The 26,637-nt window shown below is 46.9% G+C and overlaps 1 protein-coding gene across 1 annotated transcript in view; it reads right to left on the bottom strand.

The window, feature by feature from the left end:
- Positions 1-26,637, bottom strand: part of PECAM1 (platelet and endothelial cell adhesion molecule 1) — a 435,744-nt gene that overhangs the window by 95,358 nt on the left and 313,749 nt on the right. The window contains exon 15 of the mRNA XM_085617241.1: positions 9,915-9,937. Coding sequence (XP_085473367.1) covers positions 9,915-9,937 — 23 coding nt within the window. The remainder of the gene's footprint in view (positions 1-9,914; positions 9,938-26,637) is intronic.

Raw genomic sequence — 26,637 nt, 5'->3', positions numbered from 1 at the left:
TGATACACGGGGGGCCAAAGGGGAGAGCAGAATGAGCGCTGAACTGGGAGAGCTTTGGGTGATGCTTGCCATGGGTCACCGCACTGACGCTGAGCATAGAAGAGTGTAGATCCCCGTAACCCCTCTTGAACAGGACGGGAGGTGGGACCTCAAGTGAAGAGGTCATGTGTTGCATCGCCCTGAGAGAGATACATGGAGATAGGCTCCTAAAATACAACCCCACCCGCCCAACTAATAATCTGCTTTTATTATCCACCTGTATCATTGATTAATAGTGCAAACCCAACTGAGTTACCCACTTGTGTCTATATGATTTGGTTGGGGTTTTCTTTGTCTTTCTTTCCCCCATATCTCTGTTGGATCAAGTGGCTACCATTATGACTGTACTGTATATCCTCATACTGCACTGTTTGGCGACCCCTCTTCGTAAAAGCAAGAGGACATCTCCTGTACACAGCAAGCATATGGAATGGATGTCAAAATAGACGAAACTGAAGAGATCTTTGTAACACTGAAGATAAGTCTTTATTGCTCCTTAAACAATATGTTATTTCATGGTGTCATGCTGTACACCGTAAATAAATAAAAGGGCCAATAAACAAAAGTTTAAAAAACAAAAACATAGCATTCTAAAATGTTTGGTTTTGCTTTTTATGTATATATTGTTTATTAATCTGCTAGTATTATTTAATTTTCCAAACAGTCACGGAAGTCCTAAATAAGCATTGTATAAAACCCATGGATCCTCGGACCCCAGGTTAAGGGATGCTGCTGTAGATCACACTGTTATAAATGTCTACTTTCTGTCAGTAGAGAATTTGGGGCCTGATTAGGATGTCTGTCGGTAAGTCTTCGACCGCTGGTCGGAGGCTTAACGACCGACATCCTTGGTTTGAAGTTCAACCGCGGTATTGCAATGACACAGGACGGAGTCCAAACCGGTTGGTCAATCCGACTGGCTTCCGACGGACTCAAGGAGCCCATCGAGCCAGTTGGAACTGCCACATAATTCCTTATGGACGACGTTTCTGTGTTTGGATTATGATGCCGGTTTCTGAGAGGCTTTTCATGTCGAGCCTTCCAACATGGAAAGCCTGTCAGAAAGTGATTTGGGGGTTCCTACAGGTCCCCCTTCTTCCGCGGCCTCCGGTTGTTGACCGGGGGGGCACCATAGGCGTCCCCCTGTACATCCCTGCACAGTGTGGCAGGCACCGTGGGGTGCCTGCCACACAGTGCAGGGATTTACAGTAACTCCAATTTCTCTATGGGAGCTTCGGCTACGGCCGGTTTCTGACTGCCGCATAAGCTCCCATAAGGAAATGGGAGTTTGCGACCGCACCATGTGCGGTCGCATCGTAATTGAGTGTTCGGACCGCTGACCCGAGGTTGGTCAGTTCTAAAACTGCAGAAAAGTCGGTCGGAGGCAACTCCGAACGACATCTTAATCAACCCCATAATCTCTTGAAAAACACCATTTAATTGAATTTGTCACCCTGTTGAGATTCACAAACCTACTTTATTAAAAAACAAAATCTTGCTAGTAGACATCTGGAGTGGAACAATTGCGAGAATGTGTACATGTACAAGTGAGTGCATAAGAGAGGAACTCTAAAAAGCACATAGAGGAATTAATTTACGATCACTAACAGGCGTGGAAAACATACAGTCTATTAGTTAATTTGTGTAACAAAAATCCTAAAGACATCAACTAACATGCCAAGAAGTCTCTTCATATGTAGCAAGAGTCTCTCTAGTCACCACACGGCTCTTTCCCATTTCCCCTTCCCTCGTTTTGCCCATGTCTTTTTCCTAGGATGAACTACTGAAAAATTAAATTTAAAGTGTATTATTTGGATTAAGACAAAGTGCAACTTTGTTTGCAACAGTAAACCTTTTTATAAACGTATTGAATTAAGTAAGATTAACTACACAATTAATTAGTTAATTTTGTTGCCATTTACTTCATTATGGTGGGACTCCGTGATCAAGTATTTTGCCCTCCAGAAGAAGTAGCTACTGTGATTTAAATGAAGTGATACACAGTCACTACTTAGTTAATTGACCAAGGGAAAGTTCAATAAAAACCCCAGAGAATGTGGTAACATTTGAGACAGAGGTGTGAAATGCAATTAAATCAGATTACTCAAGGAAGTTAGAGTCTTTTAGCAAGAAACCCATATTTTACTTTCACTCCCTACATTCAGACACAGATTACAAAATGCATCATGGCCACCTGCCTTCCTCCCCAATCTTTTTATCCACAGACATCATTACTATAGGATCCTCAGCCACAATCCTTTTAATAAATATGGATACGTTCCTAGCCAACACAGACAAGTAGCGAACATTAGCAAATTATGTTCCAAAATTTCCTTCCACACAGCCAAGACACTTCTGTCTTCATTTACCTATGATAACCTTTTTTTATATAACTTATTATTTTGCATGAAGCACAATATATAAAAAATGGCGGGGGAGGAGCCTAGCGCGCAACCAAGATGGACGCGTAGGCACAGGGCTCCCCGGACCCTTGCCGCTCCTTGCAACTTATCCTGACATTATCCTGGATTTGTGGACGGATTCTGGAAGATGAACCTTGGCTGAATCCATAACTCTTTTCAGAACGTAAATCGGACCTGGGAGACCTGAAATATAGCGTCTTGCATTTTGGAGGCCCACCTGGAAGTTGTGCCCGGTGCTTTGGTGAACTGTGGGGCCGGGGAGTAGTTGAACAACAACGGCATCGGAGCCTTGCCAATGACCGCGCCCCCACTTTCAGTTTCGCTTTTGCACTTCTGCATGGCCTGATCGAGGAGCTACTTCGCGCGGCTGGGGCGTCCTCCGGCCTTTGTACTGGACTGATTTGTGCCTTTTTCTCCACTCTTCCGAGCGGGCTCTTGGACAGTCTGTGTCTGATCTGCTGGCACCCCTTCGCTATCGGTCCTGGCGGACCCCTCCGGTGAGCATCGCTCAACATGGCGGGCAAGGGGGATCCCGAGAAACGGAGGACCAAGACATCCCACCGTGGGGGACCAGTCCAGAGTAACATCATGGATCGTTATACCCAGGGCAAAGGATCCCCCGGGCCGGCAAGTGCCGCCGTGGAGGACTCTGGTGGTGGCCCGTCCGTGCCCACGGAATTGTCGCTGCAAGACGTTATGGGCGCCATCAACGGCATAAGGGAGACCATCGCCCGGCAGTACGAGGCTCTGGCCCGTAAAATTGACACGGTTGCCATTGATGTTACGTTAATTCGGGCGGATCTCTCTAAGACTAACAAGAGGGTTCAATCGCTGGACTTGAGGACATCCACTCTTGTTACGGATGTATCAGACCTCCAGGCAACTCTTGGCGATCTAAAGTTGGCAAACGACACGATGTCCCGGCGGCTGGAGGATTTCGAAGGTCGGGCACGACGCAATAATATCCGCGTCATAGGTGTACCGGAGACTCTCGACAATCGTCCGGTGGACCTCATGGTCGAAGATCTCGTCCTCAATCATCTTGCTCCTTCAGGCCTGAGCAAGTTCTTCGCCGTGGAGCGTGCCCATCGTGTCCCGGGCGGTAGGCCTCGACCAGGAGCTCCCCCGAGACCTATTATTGCAAACCTTTTTCATTACAGAGACCGGGATGCGATCCTGCAGGCCTCGAGGGTGCATGGCCCAGTTAACTATGAGAATGCCTCCGTTAACTTCTTTCCGGACTTCACCCAACTCGTTCAGAAACAGAGAATGGGCTTTCAGGGGGTGAAGCGCCGTCTTCGAGATCTGCAACTTAAATACTCTATGCTTTTCCCTGCCAGGCTTCGTGTGGAATATGAAGATCGGACTCTCTTTTTTGAACGCCCTGACACTGTGAGTGACTGGTTAGACTCCCTGCCGGACCGGGACGAACGATCTGGGCGTACTGGCGGTGCTGAGGGCGGAGGGCCTCCGCAGGAATGATTCTTGGTCCTCTACTTTGACATTTCCTTCTGCGCCCAGCCAGGTTCTACTTCAATTGTATATTTTGTCTATTAATGTTCTGTTTCGATGCGGGTGGGGACGGGTCCCTTTCCTCCTCTAGGGTCTTTTTGTAGCATGGGATTGTTAGGGCGACAGGCACACTGCAAGTTGGGGGGGCTGTATAGTCCGCAGGGGTGCAGGGTGGGGGGAGTTGCAATGGCGTGGGGGTGGGAGGGGGACAGTGGTTGTTGGGTTGTGTGTTTTTTCTTTTTAAGGCGGTGTGTTTGTTTCCTTTCAGTTTTAGGTGTCTGGCTGCGTGCCCGGGGACTCCAGCTTCTTGTGTTGGGATGGGGGGGGACGGGTTGAAACTTATGTCTTGGAACGTCAACGGATTGTGGGACCGTATCAAACGTGGGGTTGTGTTGCAATATTTGCGCCGATTGGCCCCTGATGTGGTATTTCTTCAAGAGACGCACTTGGTGGGCAATGTATGTCATGCCATGAACAGGGGGGGCTACCGACTGGTTGCACATTCTGGCTTCACCACTGGATCCAGAGGGGTGGGCATCTTGCTGCGATCTTCCCTCCCGGTTGAGATTGACAAAGTTACTCTTGATGATAGAGGGCGCTATGCGTCCTTGACTGGACGGTGGGAGGGTCAGACTCTTTCATTGGTCTCGGTCTATGTTCCCCCGGGCCTCCAGACTTCCACTTTCTCTGATGTGGGTCGTATGTTACTTGAACTTCCTGATAGTCTCTTGCTTGTGGGTGGGGATTTTAATTCCGTGATTTCTGGCGAGTTGGATCGTTACCCTCCCAGAGCCCTCTCTGCCGCCCAGGCGTGGCTCGGCGGGTTCTTGGACACTTTTGGCCTAGTGGACTGCTGGAGGTTGATACATCCGACACAGTCAGTACACATTCCACTCCGGGGCTCACGGGAGTCTCTCCAGACTAGATTATTTTCTTATGCCAGCGGCCCAGACCACCCGGGTCCGGGAGGTTAAGCACCTGGCCCGGGGCATTTCCGATCATTCCCCATTGTGGCTCCTCTTCGATACCGGGATGCGATCCGCCGGGCGGGTCGCCCCCATTAACCCCTGGTACCTGCGTGACCCCAAGATCCGCAAGGGTCTCATTAAGTCGCTTGACCAGTATTTTCTTGAGAATGAGGGGTCCGTCTTGTCCTCAGTGTCCTTGTGGGAGGCTTTTAAAACGGTTCTCAGAGGACACGCCCTATCCCTGATCGTGGAGGCCAAGAAAGCTAAGAACGGGGAGGTGGTTGCGTTGGAGGCTGAGATATCGGGGTTGGAGGCTGCCTTGGAGACGGCTGTCACTCAGGACGGGCTCCACGCTCTCAGCCTGAAGCAATTCGAATATAAGTCCCTTGTTACGGATGCTGCTCGGACAATGTAAAGGGAACAGCAGGGTAGGCTGTATGATGCTGGGGATAAGGCGGGTAAATTGATTGCCTGGCTTGATAAGAAGGAGAGAGTGAATCGAGTGGTCCCCGTGCTTCAGACGTCGGAGGGAGTGAGTGTGACTGACCCTGGTGAGATTGTGGAGTGTTTTGCTGATTACTTCCGTGCTGTGTACTCCCCGGTGTCTGATAGGGATGAGGCTGACTCCCGTCACCTGTTGAAGGATATTGCTTTGCGCTGCCTGTCGGTGGATGAGCGTGAGCAGTTAGATGCCCCGTTATCGGTCGACGAGATTGCTACCGCGATTCGTTCCCTTCGCTCAGGCAAGGCTATGGGCCCCAACGGACTCCCTATTGAACTTTACAAACTGCAACCGGATAAAATTGCGCCATTTCTCCGTCGTATGTTTTCGGAGTCGCTTGAACTTGGTTCTCTCCCTGCTGACCAACGTCTGGCCACTATAGTCGTGATTCCCAAGGACGGTAAGCCTCGGGACCATTGCACCTCGTACAGGCCTATTTCTCTGTTGAACGCCGAGCCGAAAATCCTTGCCAAGGTTATTGCTAATCGCCTGCTTACTGTTATCTGTGACCTGGTGCATCCGGACCAATCCGGTTTTATCCCGCACCGGAATACGGCCCTTAACTTGCGGCGCCTACATGGCGTACTTGCAAGGGCGGAATATCTTTCAGAACCGGCCATCTTGGTTTCCTTGGACGCCACGATGGCCTTTGATACGATAGAATGGCCGTATCTTTGGGCCGCCCTGGCAAAGTTTGGATTCGGGCGGGATTTATTAGTTGGGTTAAACTCTTATACGCTGCTCCGTTGGCTCAGGTTGTCGTTAATGGGAGGGTTTCCCGGCCCTTCGTTCTTGGGAGGGGCACTAGGCAGGGGTGTCCGTTGTCTCCCCTGCTCTTCGCTCTGGCTTTGGAACCGCTCGCTGCTTGGCTTCGTTGGGAACCGTCGATAAGAGGGATCCAGTGGGCCCCTGGCTTCGAGGATCGAGTTTCGTTGTACGCGGATGACATTCTTTTGTACCTCACCTCACCACGCCAGTCACTCAATGTGCTCTTTGACATCCTTACTTCCTTCGGCAAGAACTCTGGTTTGATTATTAACTGGTCCAAATCTTGTGTCTATGCTATATCCGGTGGCTTTCCTCTCTTGCGTTCTCGTTTTCCCATTAAGGCGTCCCACTCAGGCTTTACGTACCTGGGGGTGCACATCTCATTGGACCCGGCGGTCCGCTACGAGCATAATCTCCTCTCTCCACTTCGGAGATTGAGGTTAGACGTGGCCCGTTGGCGTAAGCTTCCCCTCGGTCGTGCGGCGCTTTTTAAAATGATGTCTCTTCCCCGATTCCTTTACGCACTTCAGAACTCCTTTGATATTATTCCGGCGGCCTACTTCCGGGAAGTGGAGAGCTTACAGAGGAGGCTTGTTTGGGATGGTCGTGCACGTATTGCTCTTGCAAAACTGACTCTCCCCTGGTATGACGGGGACATTGCGCTCCCGGACATCAGAAGGTACTATTGGGCCTCCCAGCTATCTGCTATTAACCATGCAACGTACGCACCTGGTCCGAATCCGGCTTTCGAAATGGATAGATTTTTGTTGCCTGGCGGCAACTTTAACAGAACGCTTTACTCTCGATCGGCTGGGAGGAACTTAACCGGTCCCACTAAGATTGCTGTGCGCGTGTGGAGGGCTGCGAATGTGGCCATGGGCTGGAATGAGCGTTTGACGGGTGCGACCCCTTTGTTTGCGTCTGAAAGATTGGGAAGCCTCTGGACGACGAAGGGCTTTGAGCGTTGGGACACGATTGGCATCAGTAGAGTAGGTGACCTCTGGGTGAAGGGTGTGGTTAAATCCTTTGCTGCGCTGCAGAGTGAGTACGAATTGAGTGAGAGGGACTTCTTTCGGTACGTCCAGGTTCGGCACGCCTTGCTCTCGGCCTTCGGGGCTGGGACTGCAGTCCCTGTGTCTTCGCCACTCGAGGACCGCATACTCGACGGTCACTTGCCCGACAGTACTATTTCCCTTATCTATAAAAAACTAATAAACGTTCGGGCGGATCTCCTCGTGCGCCTTCGGGAGGCGTGGACCGGGGATGGTGTGGAACTGGACGATGAGGATTGGCAGTCTGCGCTGTCCTCCCCTAAGGAAGTGGCCATACCCGCACGTCTCCGTCTTGTCCAGCTTAAAATTCTCCACCGTGTCTACGTGACGGGCCCTCGTTTAGTTTTGATGGGTTTTTCTGAAGACGGGCTCTGTAGGCGCAGCTGTGGGCTCAGCGCCACTTTTCTCCATGTTCTCTGGGAGTGCTGTGAGGTGGCGGAGTATTGGCGCCGGGTGCATGCTGTCATGGAATGCGTCACTGGGGTCGCTTTGTTGCCCGAGGCTCGCCGATGTTTGTTGAACGTGTGGGAGCCTAATGACTATAATGCGGCTCAGACTCGGTGGGCGGCCCTTGGGAACATGATTGCTAAGAGGGACATCGCACAGCGTTGGGGATCCCGACGGCCTCCCACCGTGTCAGTATGGAAGGAGAGCATGGATTGGTGCATGTGCAGAGAGAAGACTGTGTATGTGTCTCGGGGTAAGCCGGGGGCGTGGGGGAGAATCTGGGGTCAGTGGAACGCGTACCGAGGGAACATCTGCACGCCCCCCCTCGTGGACACATCTGATGCTGCCTTGTCCCCCTGATCCTGAGGTTCCCAGATTATTATATTTTACCTGTAGACGGTTGTGGCTCTCCCGTCGACCCCACCTCCCCCTTGCTCATCCTCATTGTCCACCTGAGGGTGGAGTATGTACTGTGTAGTTCCCCGGATGTGGTTAGACGCCCCTTTTTTGATGGTTTCCGCCTTGCTTTTTGGTGTTATTTTATTTCTTTTTTTTGTTTCTATTTCTAAAATCTATGTATCCTGATAACCTCTGAGGTGCACTCAGTAATTTGTTAATTCGGCTGGGCCCCAGGGGGCCTGTCGCTGCCTTGATGTTGTTAACCATGTATATATTAGCGGCCGGCCCTGGTGGTTGTAGGCCCATGTCTGTATTGATTTTTATGTACAATAAAGGTTTTCGCAAAAAAAAAAAAAACAATGGCAGATAACACAATACCCGCAGGAATGAACACAAATAGTTACAGATATGTACAAATGTGGGTTCTCCAAGGGACTGCAATTCAGTAATTTACAAAACTTGTCTACTGTACCTCTCTGCTAGTTGGTCTCCTCCTATAACTTTTACTCCGCTAGAGTTATAAATTGCACTTCAAAAACTAATTTCAATCTTTCCAAGAAACACTAATTTCTCACAATACCTCCACCAAGTTACTGTGTTGTCAGTCAAACAAGCATTGTTAAAGCCAATAGGTCTTGCCCATGAGAGCTATTGGCGTTGGCAATGTTTTGTAGCCATGCTGTAGAACAGTGCAAATGCTTTGCAGCGTCGCTAAGCTATAATACAGCCAGGGCTGAAGCAATCAGTACGTGGTCCAAGCTCCAGGAAAAAAATAGAAAGTAAAGCCAGCACATGCTGGCCAATTAGAAGGCAGCAAATAAGAGTGAAAATGAAGCCAATGAATGAGGAGTAATGGGCTGGCTGCAAGCTCTTATTGTATACAATACCTATTGTAAGTGAGAGCGCTTGCAAAGCATACGCTGTCACGGCGAGATCTAAAAAGAGTACACCATACAGTCTAATGGTCTGTCTCTCAAGTCATAAAAGGCTGCTAACTGAACAACCACTCTGAATCGGGAAGTGCTACCTGCAACCTATGATCAAACAACAAAAAGACTCCTGGCATCTAGGTTAATTTCCTTTCAATTACTGGGAACGCTACCCGCAAGCTCCTTTCCAGTTTATAATGGGACTCCTGCTCCACCAAATCCTACAGTATCCTGGAAGTGTGGTGCTCACACAGTGTTTCTTTGTCCACAATTAGACGACTCAAACTCTGATCTTATTTTGGGTGATGCCAGCTCTGCTTCTGCCCAGTATGAGATTCAGTGTGCATTATAGTGCCAGCCAACACAGGAGTTGATGAATTTGCATGCCAGTAATCTGCTGGTGTGGAATGTCAACACAAGAACAGAATTACTTTGGGATCCCCTTCTGTGCCCACCCCTGCATAATGGAAAGTATTATACTGCTGGGCTTAATCCAGAACACATAACATAAAACATCATTACACAGCACACCAAATCACTAAGCAACAGATTACACATCACTACACAATACATTACAGCACAACATAACACTTCCAAGCAGATTCAAGTCATTAACCTCACTATTAACACTGATTTTGGTTACTTTCACTGGCTTATAGGTGGCAGGCATGAAGACTACATAAATGACCTATGAGATTCAATTTCATAATTTTGGAAGGAAACATAATTACCATTTCATCCCTGTTATGATCATCATTTGGTGAGTTGTGTATGAAGCTAAGCATCTACCAGATTATGAAAAAGCATCCTGAGTTCTCAGACTAATCATTGGCGGGTCTGAACTTAACACATTTTTACACAAGATTCAGACTTACCACAGTATTGTTTTCCTCGACATCTGAAATACAAAAAACAAATTATAAATTTAAAAGTCTACTTTAGATGAAAATTTACACCTACAAGTGAAGTATGTTTTGTCAGTGTTCTGCAAGTTTACATCATATCTGAGGCTCCCGTCTCTTTTAGCCCTTCTCCAGCTCAGGTTCAGATACTAATAAACAGGCAGACCCTTCTACATCTGACTATAATGCGGACACTCAGGTTAATCGACAGCCTTTTTTAGGCACAGGCCAGCAGAGGGATTATGCCAAATGTGGAGGCAGGAGAGGCCAACAAGAATGGTACCAGAACCAGTATACTCTGAGCCAATGTCAAACCTACAGCATATAGTACAAGTAGTAACCAAATCCCATTTTTCTTAATTCTGATCATTTAAATGAGGCCAATCCTATTTTGAACATGAACATGGGACAATTCTATAAAGGGCTAACATTTATCTCAACATATGAGATTGTCACTATTTTCAAACCAGAATAGAACTGTTTCACTTTTTTAGGTTCTTCAGACTCAAATATGTATTTTCAAAGACAAAATCCAATGCTAGAATGGATGTCTCTGGACTTAGGCCACTTTTTCCAACTATTCAATAGGTGGGAAAAGAGACTTCATTTTTTGAAAGTGGTATAAACTCTTTCAGAAAAACAAGTATGTGAAATGGAATCTGTTGTATAATGAATCACACCAATAAAATGTTGGCAATTCCATCAAAAAAACACCTGACAAAGGAGGTATTATCATAGTACAAGACAGAGAAAACTGCAATGCTGAGATTTTACAACTGTTGTCTAATGCTCAATGCTGTTGGACAGTACGAAATGACCCAAACCATATATAAGTAGACAGATCCGTTCCATAACTAATATTGCGCTATATGAGGCGTGGTTGAGTGAAAATGAAAATAGATTCCTTAACAATGTGGACTTTAACATCCCTGTTCTATACACTCTCATAAGAATTCACAAATATCCCTGTTGCCCCCTGGAAGACTTGCTGTAGCGGATTGGCAATCTATTCTGTAACCTCTTTCTAAATATGTTGATTTTGTCTTATAAAAGTTCTTGTGGTAAAATTCTTTAAGAGGGGCTATACTGTGGCCGTGGCCATACATTGAATCGAGGGCTTCGATTTAGATCCTTTCCAATATTTCTTAGTCACATTAGACCTTTAGAGTGTGTATTCCAACGTTACCCAATCTCATGTGATAAGTGTAATAAAGTTGGATCTGGAGGGAAGAACATGCCCAGACCAAGGACATGATTACATCGCGGTGGAGGTGTGGTGGCGGTCGTGGACTGCTGCAGCAGTGGTCTGACTGCTGCATTACAGGTGTAGGAGGACCGTGAGGGGACCGCCACAAACACCGGGGCTCCACAATCTCTGGCGGTGATGCGCAGTCCTGAGGCCACAATATGCTTGGCAGTGCAGCTGCGGCACTGCCAAGCATATTACGGGTTTCCTCCCCAACTAACTTTTCCTGGCAGTGAGCCCGCTGTGAAAAGTGAGATGGGGAGGATACAAAGGGGGCCCTAGCAGACCCCCTTGTGCCTTTGGGCCTGGGGATACAGGCAGGGAGGCACATGCTATGCCCCCTGTGTGTATGTACTCCATGTTCCTGCATGGCATGGATGCAACAGTCCATGCCATGCAGGAACAGTCTTTCACGTTCCCATGGCGGTGCCTTTTTGAAAGGCACCACCATGGAATGCCAAAGGACCGCCCGCCAGACTACAAAAATACTTGTAATCTGGCGGCTGGCAGGCGGTGAGATTTGGCGGTGTGGTAGCAGGGCTGTGGCGTGGTGGCCCGCACCGTCAAAGTCGTAATCAGGCCCCAAGTCCTTAATGCTTTTATTGTGGAGTGTTCCACATTGGTATTGATGAATAACTAGATCCTACCGACAAATTAAGGAGATTCTATGGGTACCACCTTTGCCCGCAAACCTGCCCATTTTATATGTGGCCCAATTTGAGAAGGAACCCATTAATCATACTGATAATCCTTATAGTATTATCATCACTATTAGTGATGTGTAATAGCTGTTAATAATGGAGGACTTTGCATGAGTTAGCGTATATGGAATATGCTACTTACCAGTATGCATCTGTTCTTGGCATGTAGAGCTGCAGATCTATACACTGTGCATAGCTCGCCATCTGGTGTTGGGCCCGGATGTTTGCAGTTTGTTTTTCCTCTTGGAAAGTCTTTGGAAGTCACGAGGTTGGTGACTCCTCCTTTGGTTCGTAATGCGCATGGGCTTCGGCTCCATCCTCAGATTGTTTTTCGCCAGCAGGGAAAGATGGAGCGTAGTGATAACAGTAAAGAAACCCATGTGTGTTGTATCTAAATAAGATAGACTGGAACGGATACAGGTAGCCGGGGAGGCAGGTGGGTGTGTATAGATCTGCAGCTCTACATGCCAAGAACAGATGCATACTGGTAAGTAGCATATTCCGTTCGAGGCATATGAGCTGCAGATTATACACTGTGCATAGACTATATAGCAGTACCCAACCCTAGCGGCGACCACCGGCATCCGTTGCAGTTGTTTGGAACAGTGTTTTTAGTACAGCCTGGCCCACACTAGATTGTTGCTTGGTTTGCACATCTACACAGTAATGTTTTGTGAAAGTGTGCGGTGTTGACCATGTCGCTGCTTTGCAGATGTCATCTAGTGGTATGTTTCCTAGAAAAGCCATAGAAGCCCCTATCTTCCTTGTAGAGTGGGCTTTAGGGGAACAGATAGCGTTTGTTTTGCTTTGTGGTAGCAAATCTGTATGCATTTTACAATCCACCTAGCTATCCCTGATTTAGAAATAGGGTTGCCTTTATGTGGTGGAGAGAAAGAGACAAATAGCTGTTTGGTTTTTCTGAAAGGTTGTGTTCTTTGGATGTAGTAAAGTAAGGCCCTTTTAACATCCAGTGTGTGTAAAGCCCTTTCCGCAACGGTTTGAGGTTGTGAGAAAAAGACTGGTAATTCTACCGACTGGTTTAGATGGAAGGGAGAAATGACTTTCGGTAGAAATTTTGGGTTGGTGCGGAGTACCACCTTGTTATGATGCATTTGAAGAAAAGGTTCCTGTATGGTGAGTGCTTGTATTTCACTAACTCTTCTAAGGGAAGTGATGGCCACTAGGAATGCTGTTTTCCATGTGAGAAATTGCAGCTCACATTTATGTAATGGTTCGAAAGGGGGTCCCATTAGCCTTGTGAGAACTATATTCAAGTTCCAGACAGGTGAGGGTGGTACTCTGGGTGGAATTACTCTTTTGAGGCCTTCCATAAAGGCTTTAATGGCAGGCACCCTGAAAAGTGATAGGTGCTGCCTGTTCTGTAAGTAAGCAGCAATTTCTGCGAGGTGTAACCGAATGGATGTATATGCTAGGTTACACCTTTGGAGATGGAGCAAGTAACATATGATGTGCTGTATGGACACATTTAGAGGATCGATTGTGTTGTTGTGGCAGTAAACAACAAATCTTTTCCACTTTGCAGCATAGCATGCCCTAGTAGTAGGGCGTCTAGCTTCCCTGATAATATTCATGCAATCAGGGGGAAGGTTAAGGTATCTGAATTCTAGGACCTCAGGAGCCAGATCGCAAGGTTGAGCTGGGTCTTGGTGCCTGATCTCTCCATGGTTTTGGGTTAGGAGGCATGGTGAGAGGTGTAGCTTTTGGTGTGGTACTACTGAGAGTTCCAGCAGTGTGGTGTGCCACGGTTGTCTGGCCCATGTTGGAGCTACTAGGATCAGTGTTAGGGAATGCTGTTGTAGCTTTCGCACCACTAATGGAATTAGTGGGAGAGGTGGAAAGGCGTATGTAAATTTGTTTGACCAGTTCATCCATATCGCATTGCCTTTGGACAATGGGTGTGGATATCTGGCAGCGAAGCTTGGGCATTTTTTGTTTTCGTGGGTGGCGAATAGATCTATGTGTGGATGCCCCCACTTCTGAAAGAACGGGTGAAGAACCTGTGGGTGAAGTTCCCATTCGTGAATCTGTTGCATTTGTCTGCTGAGCAGATCTGCCACGGTGTTTTGGACTCTTGGGACATGTTGGGCCAGGAGAAAGATTTTCTGTGGAATTGCCCATCTCCATATGCTCTGTGCTATTTGAGAGAGCTGTGGAGAGTGTGTGCCCCCCTGTTTTTGAATGTAGTACATGGCAGTCATGTTGTCTGTGCGAATGAGGACTGCCTTGCCTGCAATCTGCGTCTGGAAGGATTTTAGGGCTAGGAAGATTGCCAGTAACTCCAAATGGTTGATGTGGAGTACCTTTTGTTGCGGAGTCCATGTGCCCTGTACTGTGAGATGTAACAGATGAGCTCCCCAGCCGGAGAGCGATGCGTCTGTTGTTAGTATTATTTGTGGAACCGGGTCCAGGAACGGTCGACCTCTGGAAAGGTTTGTGGTGTTCCACCACTGCAGAGAGCGATGGGTGCGACCGTCTACCAACACCAGATCTCTCAGTTGCCCCTGGGCCTGGTTCCACTAGCGTGCCAAACACTATTGGAGTGGACGCATCTGGAGTCTTGCATGGGGCACTATGAAGATGCAAGAGGCCATCATCCCTATCAGTTGCATAAACACTCTTGCTGGGAGAGAGTGTTGAAATATGAATTTCTGACGCAGAGCCTGTATGTTTGCAATCGTGGCAGGATTGGGATAGGCTATGGCTTTTGAGGTGTCTATGGTAGCACCGAGGTATTGTTCTGTGTGTGATGGTACCAGGTGGGACTTTTGGTGGTTCACCGTGAAGCCTAGCTGGTGAAGTAGTTGGATTGTAGCGGCGGTGTGTTGCACAAATTGTTCGTAGGGCGTGGCTTTTATTAGCCAGTCGTCCAAATATGGGAAGACGTGAATGTGCTGTCTTCTGAGGTGTGCCGCCACTACTGCTAGGCACTTGGTGAATACCCTTGGTGCTGTTGTTACCCCGAACGGGAGCACCTTGAACTGGTAGTGTTGCCCGTCCACTACAAATCTGAGGTACTTTCTGTGAGCATGGTGTACTGGGATGTGAAAGTATGCGTCTTTTAAGTCCAGAGTGGTGAGAAAGTCGTTCTGGGAGAGGAGTGGAAGAACCTGTTGAAGGGTTACCATGTGAAAATGGTCTGAATGTATGTAAGCATTTGGAGGTCTGAGATCTAGGATAGGTCGTAGAGTCTCGTCTCTCTTTGGAATCAGAAAGTACAGGGAGTAGACCCCTAAATTTTGTTGAGTGATGGGGACCTGCTCTATGGCTTGTTTTTGCAGGAGGGAGGTTACCTCCTGTTTTAGTAACGTCGCATGTTCTTGAGACATTGGGCGTTGCCTGGGTGGAATGTTTGGGGGGGTAGATGTTAATTGTAGGCAATACCCTGAATGAATAATTTGGGTCACCCATCTGTCTGAGGTGATGGTCTCCCAGACGTGAAGGAAATGTTGTATTCTGCCCCCGACCGGAGTGGAATGGTCTGGAGGGAGCGGAGGAAAGTCATTGGGTAGGCGGTATGGCAGAGCGGGCGGTATTTGTCTTGCCTCTGCCCTTATTATTATTGCCTCTGTATCCGCCTCTTTGATAACCTTTTGTGAAAATAGACTGAGGAGGGGATTTGTAGGACGTGGATGCACTATCCGAGGAGTAGCCTCTACCCGTGCCCCGAAAGGAAGAGCGGCGAAAAGAGCGCCTAGGAGTGTGAGACTGTGGGGCTCCCATGGATTTCGCTGTATCAGTATCTTTTTTCATCTTTTCGAGGGCTTCATCAACTTTGGGGCCAAATAGATGATCTTGGTCGAATGGGTGGTTCAATATAGAGGCTTGTACCTCAGGTTTAAAACCTGAAACTCTGAGCCCGGCATGGCGACGGAGAAGGACACTGGTGTTTATGGCCCTGGAGGCTGTATCTGCTGCATCTAGGGCACAGCGTATAGAGGTATTAGTTATTATTTTTCCCTATTCTTGTATTTTTCAGGGAGATGGTGCATGATGGTCTCTAACTCATCATAATGCGCCCTGTCGTATCTGGCCAACAGCGCTTGCGTATTGGCGATACACCATATATTGGCGGCTTGTGACGCAGTGCGCTTCCCTGACGCGTCTAGGAGCTTGGACTATTTGTCAGGTGGTCGTGCTTCGCCTGACGCCTGAGAATTTGAGCGCTTCCTAGCTGTAGATACCACTAGGGAATCCAATGGTGCAGGGCCTTTAATGTATGAAGGGTCTGTGGGGGCGGCTTTGTATTTTTTCTCTATACGGGGGTTTAGGCACTTGGACCTGACTGGGTCTTTAAAAACCTCCGGTGCATGTTTAATTACTCCTATTAACATAGGTAGAATGGCAGTAGACCTATGTGCATTGTCGAAGGTGTCTAGGAGAAAATCTTCCTCCACTGGGTCAGTACTTAACTCCACCCCATGGTAGTGTGCCGCCCTTTGTAACAGGTGGTGAAAGCCTAAGGAATATTCAGGCGGGGATAGCCTAGATGGGTAAAGGTCATCCTGTGGGACATCTGGGATGTCCGGATTGTGATAGTCGTCCCATGGGTCTGGAGATCCACTAGGGGTGGGGTCTTGTGGCACGTCTGCTGGATCATAAGAAGGGTCTCCTAAATCGTCTGGGACAGGAGACAAGGTTGGGGAACGATGAGGCAGGGGTGGAGAGGGTGGAGGTGGGGAGGGTGGAGGAGGTGGAGGAGGTGGGGAAGGCACCCTGAAAGGGGAGGTAGCAGTGTCTTTCCTCTTTGAAGGTGGAGGTGGAGCTGGTTTGTCCAAGTGTCTCTTTTTTGAAGACAATGTCAAATGTCCAGTTTTTGGATCCTTGGTGAGTGTCTTTTGCAGAGTATCCGGTGTGAAAAGTTCCTGCGACACTGGTTGTTCGGTCGGCGCTGAAGTTTTCAGGGCCGACGGCTTTTTAGGCTTGTCTAAGCCGTGCCTCTTTGGGACCTCCGAGTTTTTTGGTCGGTGCCGAAGAAGGCTTCGGCACGGGAGTGTCGGTGCCGAGGGCCTTGTGATGTTTGGTCGGCACCGGAAGGGCAGGTTTCGACACCGAAGCTTTGGTACTGGGTTCGGTGTGGAGATGGAGGCCGATCTTTTCTTCGGTGCCGAAGGGTGTTTTTCGGTACCGCTGGTAGGCTGGCTCGAGCCCGAGCTGCCGGAAGGCTTAATAGGCTTCTTTACCGGGCCCGAAGGTGGGGTGTGAGAAGCAGTATCCTTGGTCTTGCCTAGGTCCGAAGGCGAAGGTGTGACCGAAGCCTTTTTGGGTATCGGCGTGGGTGTGGGAGGGGGTATTGTACTCACGACCTCGGAAGCACTGACGAGGTCGTCGGCCTCTTCTTCGATGTGCTGCTGTCCCGGAGCTTCGACGTCGTCACCGAAGATGTCGACTGGAGCGGAGGTCGAGGAGTGCGCCATGTTGCGTCTAGCCCGTTGATCTCGAATAGTCTTTTTAGAGCGAAAAGACTTGCCAGCGGGCAGTCTCGGGCCTTGTGTTCAGGGGAGAGGCAGAGGTTGCACACCTCATGAAGATCGGTGTGGGGAAACTTGGACCCACATCGAGGGCACTTCTTGAAGGGAGTTCTTTCCATTAGCCGAGACCGGAGCCGGAATAGGCCCGAAGGCCGCCGTCGACGACCGGAATCAAAGAAGTGCCGAAGAGAAGGTGATTAAGATGATTAATTATCTGAAGGAGCTCGATGAGCGAGGATTTTTGCGTCGATCGTTGAACTGGAAAAGTTCGGAACCGGAGCGCGAAGTATTACATCCGAGCCCGATGGCGGAAAAAACCAATCTGAGGATGGAGCCGAAGCCCATGCGCAATACGAACCAAAGGAGGAGTCACCAACCTCGTGACTTCCAAAGACTTTCCAAGAGGAAAAACAAACTGCAAACATCCGGGCCCAACACCAGATGGCGAGCTATGCACAGTGTATAATCTGCAGCTCATATGCCTCGAACAGAAGGTTATTGTTCTTTTTGATAAACGATCTTCACTGAATTCTGAGTGGATGGTCCGGATATTAGCTTTATGTAATTGCAACTCAGTGAGCCAACATTTGCAGAAATGGTTAGCGGTACACTGGATGTATGATGTGTTCAAGGGATTGAAGTTGTTGTTTTAACCAGTAGTTCTATGTAATGGAGGATGAATCGCATTCTAGGGTCACGGTATTGGTCAGTAGTCTAGTTGTTAATATACATATGATTAGGATGTAAGCACACTCTTCTGGTCGCCCATATTTAAAAGCAAGTTGGCGTTTAGGATGTTGGCAAGAGAGTCTTGTTCGAGCGAGCTGCATGATGCATGGGAAGCTTAGTTAATGGAGCAACTATGGGAGCTATTATATTAGCATATAAACAAGATTAACTTAGTTTGTATGTCTCTATATACATGTACGGTTCTTTAATGGCTATCCAATAAGTGAGATGCTGCATGCCATCAAATATTAGGAATAGTGACTAAGTGGTAAGAAATTTGTTGTTTCCTATTCAGCCATGTTATCAGAAAATAATAAAAACAAGTGTTATACCCCTCTAATATATGACTTGTGCTGTTATGTTATATTCTCAGAGCTGTTAAATTGGATCAAAGAAAACATTTTCTATTACAATTATTGGTTTTTACAGTAAAAGGAAAGATGTTGGATACAACTGGTGTAATAGGAAGTGGCCCTTGTTTGTATTTCTATGTATTCTCATGTAATTTTCTCTGCAGCAATAACCTTCCTCGGGTATTGACTTCTCTGCATATGATGAGGTGGCAGGCTGTTGTCACTTGTTATTATACAGCATAGAAAAAGAAGTGTGAATTTACTGTATTGACTAATAATGACCCTGGTGATGCTGTCACTATTTTTCATTTTGCTCTCACCAATATATTAATTAGCATTTCATATATGTACACATTTAGAGGGATTTTCATGTTAAGAATGACCATAGTTAGTGATTTCAATGTTAAGTTAGCCATAGTTAATGAAGGCCTCAGTTTAAATGAACTCACACTAGAAAATGTTCTTTACCTGTGGAGCTCCTTCACTCTTTCTCTCATTTCAGGAACTGGGATGCAGTGACTTAAATTAACTAGATTTTTGCAAATGTTTTGGTTTCTGTGAGAATTGTTGTCAGAATTTGTTCCATTGAGAGTGAATAGTCGGGGTGATTATTGCAAGATGTCCTGATTTGGCTGGGGGGAGGACTATGGGGGACGGGGATTGACTGCATTGTGTTCTGTGACCTAATAAAGTTTGTTTAAAAAAAAAAAAAAAAAAAATTGAGAGTGAATAGTGAATTTTTCCACACCTGTGCCTGAAACAAGTTGACATTATCTTATTACAAAATATCTCTTGAAGATCGTGCAGCTGTAAGCTTTTTTTTATGTCTGGGAAGAAGAGCGAAACCACGTTATCTGGAAATTCTGGATCCTGAATCAACGCTACTACCTGAGAATCGTGACGAGTGTTTTATGCTACTGACAATTGTATGACTTAATTGTGCATCGCAGGGCCAGTTAGATTCAGATGCCCCTTTCTACTCTCTTGATACCATGTCTTGTTCTGCTCCTGGTCTTAGAGTAAGACTCCTGAGCACATCCATTTTCTTTGCCTAACTGAATCTTTATTCGATTCTGCTTTTAGAGGCTTAACTTGCTGACACCTGCTGCTTATCGTCCTCCAACTTCATATGATAACTTTAAATAGCTGGACTGCGTATTTGATTTTGTGACTCGTTTTGCATTATGCCGAACCACGTTTTTGCAAGGCGATTATTGATTTATGATAAATTTGAATTCTTTGAGTTTGTAACTTTACTAATTGCACAACAACCTTCATGGTTTGCAAATCTACTGCTCTCTGTCATTACTGTGGAGTCTAATGTGCTTCACTGTCATTAATGTACTGTTGATGTGTTGATATTAAGCCTCAATTCAAGACAAAGGTCTACCACTCGAGTTGAGTTTGCACTTGAATTTGCAACAACGATTTGTATGGTGCAAACCCAATCCGGCGTTGCCTCAATCCTTAATGGTCCCATTATAGTTTTATACATCTAAAAATAGCCCTACAGCTGGCTTCATTGCATCATTGGTTCAGCGCCTATGACGAAACGTTTTCAAGTAAGCAATTTAATGTTCATATTGACAGCAATGTACATACATTCCTTTTGAAATTATGAATGGTTTATGAATTGAAATAACCGTACATGGACATTGTTCCTGTCTTTGGCTTTTAAAAACGATATAAATCTGTTTTATTGAATTATTATTAATGAAATTAGAATATATTATCGAGGAGATGGTTTTAAATATAATCGTTTGCCTTTGTAGTAGTGTAATTATCTATATTCATACTTTATTTTACATGCATCTTTTTCCTGAACTGGTACATAGGTGTCAACTGGCCAAGAACACATCTGAAGAAGCGACCCTTGTCCCCTCAATCGTGTACTAAAGATGGAACATGTGTTCTTTCACCTTCGCCAGCAGCTGAGGCAGGCTCCTGCTCCTGCATTCATGGACACAGACTGCCACCTCTTCTTGAACAAAGGCCTCCACTGGCCATCTGCCAATTTACTGGCACCGCCCTGGATCTTTAGGGTCTCCACAGACTTTTTTTTCAAGATGCTCAACAATAACATCCTTTAACTTTGCAATGAGTGTGGACTTTACCTGACCCTTGGGACATGGAGCTACAATCTTACGTCCTTGTAAGCCAGAGCAGCACTGATTAGTTGGCACAGAACCAAGCGCCTTTTCCTCGTGTCTTACGTATTTCCTAGTGCCTACTGTCATTATCTCTTGGAAACACACGCTCACATGGCGCTGTAGTTTCGCGGTGAAGCCACTGGTACCTTGTCTGGTCTAAATGTCCTCCGTGCATTTTTCACTGAATAAGATTGAGTCTTTTCCAACCCTATCGATCGCTAATCTAGAAATCTCCACTATTTTCAAAAGTCAATTCCATTCCGGTAACACTGTGGCCCCCAGGGGAAGTGAGGTCAACAGACCAGTCTTCCCCTGGGGTATTTGCGCGAGACACAGGACAGGGTTTAGTTAGTTTAGGGGGTGGGGTTTTAGCTAAGGTTTTATAAGGGGGCAGGAGAGGAAGTTCTTCCTCTTATTGTCCCCAGCGCCATTAGGGAAGGGTTAGGGAATAGTTTTTGACCACCCTCCCACCCTACTTGTTTTAGGAGTGGGAAAGGGTTTGGGTTTGAATAAAGCGTGCCAGTTTAGGACAGGTTGAAGTGGGGTGTTGGCGGTACTTGGGGGGGGGGGGGAGGGGGGGTAGTCCATGACGGGCATACTCACCCTTCCGGGGAGGGGGATGCAGGTGCAAGGTGGGGGTGCGGCATGCAGGAGTGCGATGGCTGGAGATGCTGGAGGAGGTTGAAAGAGAGGTGAGGAAGCGAATGGGATAAGTGAAGAGGTCGCTGGGTGATTTGGGAGTGAGTAATTGGAGTGTGGGAGTGAATGGAGGGATGAAAGACATGAGGTTGGGGATTGTTTAAGGGTTATTGATGTTGTGTTTTTATTTGGTTGTCAACCCTGTCCTAATAAATGGCCTTTTACGCTAACTAACAGCGTGGAGTGGTTATTGCGCGAAGTGTCAGATGCGAGCTTACAAATGTAAAGGATAGTAGGTATGAGGGAAGAGTCGTAATCAGAGGCTAAGCCTTGCTTGCCCTTTTTCTAGACCTGCAACCTCAAGGTAAAAAAAAGTTCCAAATCCTGTGCCTCATTGTATGCCGATTTAGACAATCTCACAAGTGCACAAGGTCACACAATGAATAAGCGATTTGTCCTTACTCTCGGTCAGTGGCAGGCATGTAGGTCGAAATGATTCTTATGGTAGTTTATTAAAATACAAAAATATACTTGCCAAATGAGAATAATTTAGCAACGTTTTCACGTTGTGTGAATTTACAAGAACTTGTAATAGAAGAATGCACAATAATCAACAAGTCAGAAAGCTACTGTATAAGATTAAAAACCCACCGTTCGCAAATAATGCTGCTGGAACTTAAGTGACCCCGCAGCACTTCAATTCAGCACCACAATGTCTTCTTGCCCAGTTTCTAGAGCCGAATGGACCTGGCTAATCCTGTAAAAACTGTTGGTCCTCCTGCCCAATCTGTGAGAATGTGGCAGGCAGATGATTCACATCTCCCACCCTCATGAGATAAAAATTCAGGAAACACTGTTGTTTTGTTATGTACTTTCACTTTAAGAAACAGGCCACATTCAGAACGGTAGCGGGACGGATAGTTAGTTAAATGCAGCGTAAGCCAATGAAAGCAAACTCTGCTCCTGCCGAAAAAGGAAACGTGGCAGGCTTCCTGTCCCTCCCCCCATTCAGGGATACATGTCTGAGAGAATCGTTGTTGAGATCTATAAGAATGTATGTGAAAGCAGGGCCATTTCTACCATTAGGCAAGACTAGGCGGCCGCCTAGGGCGGCAAAAGGGGGAGGGCGGCAAAAAACATGAGTTTGGGAATAGCTAATGCATTAATTCTTCTAGCCTGGATGACAGGGGGAAAGAGTGATGGTAGTAAAATGGAGGGGGCGGCATTTTTCAATTCTCGCCTAGGGCGGCAAAACACCTAGTAATGGCCCTGTGTGAAAGGGCCTATTTTCCCCACTATATTTAATGTGGAGGACCGGTTACTGTGGAGAATCCATAATGCCGTGGCGTGCGCAGGCAAGAGAGCATTGTAGGAGATCAGGATAAGAACAGTTATAGAACAGATGTTTCAGAAATTTTTTTTAAAAGTCCAACACACCCCATATCTGGTTTACCCTACCTTCCTGGAACAGGAGCTGCCTTTGTGATTAAGACAGAATGATCTGTGTGGAAATTAGAAGAACTTCTGAAGGGCTTCTGAAAGGCCCTGGGGGCTGGGGCACACAACAATGTGAGCCTAAAATGAAACAACTGTCGGGCCATTCCAACTGGCATTCCAGTGTGTTTGAAAGTTTGGCTTTAAAAATGTCAGAACCTCGGCCTGAGTTCAGGTTTTCATTTTGAGTAGGGCACTTTCATATTTACAAGCCTGACGTTCTTGCTGAAATCAGTCCAAAAGCCAGGTATTGAGTCCGTTTCTGAATTCCGGGAGAGACAATGATGTTCGGAGGTGAAAGGAAAGATCTTTCAAGGACTTGGCGGCAAGGTAGGAGAAGGAATATCCTCCAATGTAGCTTCAGCAGATGCATGGGGGTTTGCGAAGGAGGCAGAGTGCAGGTGCCTGGAGGGTTGGCAGAAGTTCAGGCGGTGGTTGATGTATGCTGGTCCATGGTCATGGAGGGCCTTGTAGGCATGTCAGCATCTTGAATTGACATCTTTTCTGGATGGGTAGCCAGCTCCTGAAGTGGGTGGTGAGGTGGGTCTATTTGGGAAGGTCAAGGATGACTCCAGCGGCTGAGTTCCGTATCGTCTCGAGTCTCTTCAGGAGTTGGGTGCAGTGGCGGCGGGTGACATTTGAAAGTGGTGAGGCGTAAAATAATTGTCGTACTGCACTTAGGCGTGCGAGTGTAGCGAGAGCGCCCAAACTACCTACGGGGGTTTAGGAAAATGTTGATAAAGGAGTGGACAAATGGTGCATTTTCAAGCAAATTTGAGAAACTAAAATAATAATAATACAATTATGACCTAACACATGAAGTCAAGTTGGAATAAAGTAATTAGCAGTAGCAATGAGAAGTAGACATTAAAACATGTAAAATAAATAACAGCATGGGTTTTAGTGAAATGTAAGGTGTAATATAATGACTTTCTCAAGTAAATGTGCTGGAGTTTAGACTCCCAAAAGAGTTGATTTCTTATTTAAATAAGTGCATGGCACACATACTTTGACATGGGGAGGCATAGTTTAATTCTATAATTTTTCCCTGTGCCCAAGGACACATTATTTTTGCATTTTCTAGCATGTCACAGATGCTACATGAGCTAACACAGAGTTCACTCATGTCAGACTTCTACTGTATTCCCGCCAGGGAATCATTCACAAGGAATAATTCATTAGTTGACATTTTTTCATCTGCTCCTGGCAGAGGTATATCCTAGAGATGAGCCTGTGTCGTCTCACCACGATGGCCCTGCTCCTTGCTTCTCTTCAGAGTCAGTGATGAAGGCGGGCTCATAGCAGCAGCTTAGCGCCTATGGCCTCAGTTACTGACAGTGCATCGCAAAGTGACAGAGCTAAGTTTAATCAGGTGATTTTTTTAAAAAGGAGACATTTCTCATTAATATCGATTTGCAAGTTACAAGTGCTCTCGCTGCCTATCCTCGATACACCATGCAGTATGATGAATGGGAGGGATGACTCAGCAAACTTGTTCAAAATTATTTACTTGAAGGTCCTCAATCAACATGAGCTGTACCCTCTATTGTTTCTACCTGTCTCTTCCACTGTCACTGTCTGTCTCATCATTCCAATACCTTTCTCTACCATCTCACTACCTGTCTCATCATCACATAATCAGTCTCCTCCATCTCCATTCTCTTTTCCAACATCAATACCTGTCTGTTCCATTACCACTTCTGGTCTTTTTCTGTCATCACCATTTGTCTCATTTTCCCTATCTTTTCCAACACCACTATCTTTTTGGGCTCTACCTGACTCTTCCACCATCACTCATCCACAATCATTGCATGTTTCTTCCTCAAATACTAGCTGTCTCTTCCACCACCACTTCTTTGCTTCTTCGGCATTGCATGTCTCTTCCAAAACCACTGGCTAACTATTCCAACTTGGCGTTGTATCTTTTCCACCTCTGCTACTATTTCCACCATCCCTCTAAAGAGTTTTCTTTTTTGAATTGGTAGGTCACAGTGTGTCACCTCATGCAATATGTGACTTCAGCGAGCCCCAAAGATAAATTAATTCCCAATGAAGTCTGATTTTGGGTTTAAAGGGTTACTAAAATATTGAACCCTACCACCTGCCTTCAAAATGGCTACTTATGCGCGTTTTGGAGAACAGGGGTATCATGTGGAGTCCATGTGGGATTAGTGCCTGCTGTGCTTAATTTCTGACAGTGGTTGCAGGTGGTGGCTTTATTTGTGGGGACTGCAACTTATTTATCATCAACAGGCTTGGCCCAGAGCAAGAGTGATAAAGTCAAAAAAGGGAGAAAGACGGAAGTAAAGCAAGGTAAGAAAACAGAGACAAGGGGATAAAGCAGGGATGCAAAAGAACCCATCAGTGAGTTAAACAGACAGGAAGTACTGGGTGGTGGAAGGGAGAGACATTAGGTGGAATCAAGAATAGGAAGCATTTGTAGTGGGCAACCCCAGCATGTGGGAGAGCTGGCAGCAGGTTTCTACAGGAACTTTTTTTGTTTGTTTCTTTTTGCAGTTTTACATACTCGACCAGAAGGTATCAGGGCGCTTTACATGATCACCAATTGCATTACAGACAGACACATTCATTTTGAGATTAAGTGACTTTTCCAGAATCACAGGAGACTGCGGGCAGACTCAACCTGACCCATGGAACCACTTTTCAGAGAGATGCAAAGATGCCAAAACAAAACTAACCCATATTCCACAAAACCACCACTGACCTGTTAAATCTGATCTTTCCCAACCTCAAATAGAAACAGACATTGTAAAATGTATTTCAAGGCTTCAATTACTGCTAACTAATCCAGTCCTGGCATCAGAGCGCAGCACATATATAAGTGGTCAGACATTAGACCCTATGCACACAAACTGTGTAATAATATCTTAATTCCGCTCATCTTCAATAAATACAAGTGTGAGAAACTGGCCTGCCTGTTCACATCCCGCATGACATGCAGACCTTCGGCTGCAGCTCACAGGGAGACGAGCGTGATACCCTGAGCTCCTCTCCACTGCTCTCACACTCGAAGCCCCCTGTGCCTGTGTGAGACCCTCCTCCCCTAGAAACAGGGAGCATAGAGCGACAAAGACCTGCCAGGAAATGCTCCACGACCACGAGGCCATCAGAGCGCTTAACATGCGAACCAGACGCTATGGAGTCTTAGCCTTAGGCAGAGGGAGGTGAGGGGATGTGTATAAAATCACATAGTGCCAATATTGGCCACACTCACCAGCCCTCCCGCAGCAACTTCCAAGTAGCATAAATAAGCAGACAAGACAACGTTTTGATGGAGACAATTGCTGCAGGTTTATTAGCATACCAAATATGCCAACATGGTGGGTTATCTTACAGGCGATCCAAAGGCAAGCCGCCCCTCGCGGCCTACCACCTGATGGGCTAACTTGCATCGTGGCCTTAGCCAATTGGTGCTTAGCGGTTGTGGTGAGGGGATAGCCCCTCCCACTTCCGGTGAACCATTGGTCCACCATATAACTCACGCCCCCCCTACAAGGGGCGGAGCGTTCAAGTGACCGCCGGTTGTACAGGTTTCCAACCGCCCGTAGGACAGATGGGGTGCCGTCGCACCCCAGGGTCCACCGCACAGACTTCCTGTTGATATTCGGCCTCAGCACCCTTTGTGCTCCTGAAGAGGGTATCCCTGAGTACCATTCCACCTCTGGATCGCCATGTAACTCCGCCACAGCCCTGGGTGTGGCGACCGTCGCAGCCAGGGCCCCCCAACAAGGCCGGCGCTCCTACTTACATCCCGCTATTTCCAGGGCCACCCCTAGGTCCAGGAGGAACAAGTCCACACCTATTCTGGAGAGATGTATCCCATCGTCCTCGAAACACCCTGTGGATTTAGCATGAAGCAACCCATGTCTTATGA

This window comes from Triturus cristatus, chromosome 7 (genome assembly GCF_964204655.1).
Source record: "Triturus cristatus chromosome 7, aTriCri1.1, whole genome shotgun sequence".
Taxonomy (NCBI): Eukaryota; Metazoa; Chordata; class Amphibia; order Caudata; family Salamandridae; genus Triturus; species Triturus cristatus.
This window is presented reverse-complemented; position numbering and strand designations above follow the sequence as displayed.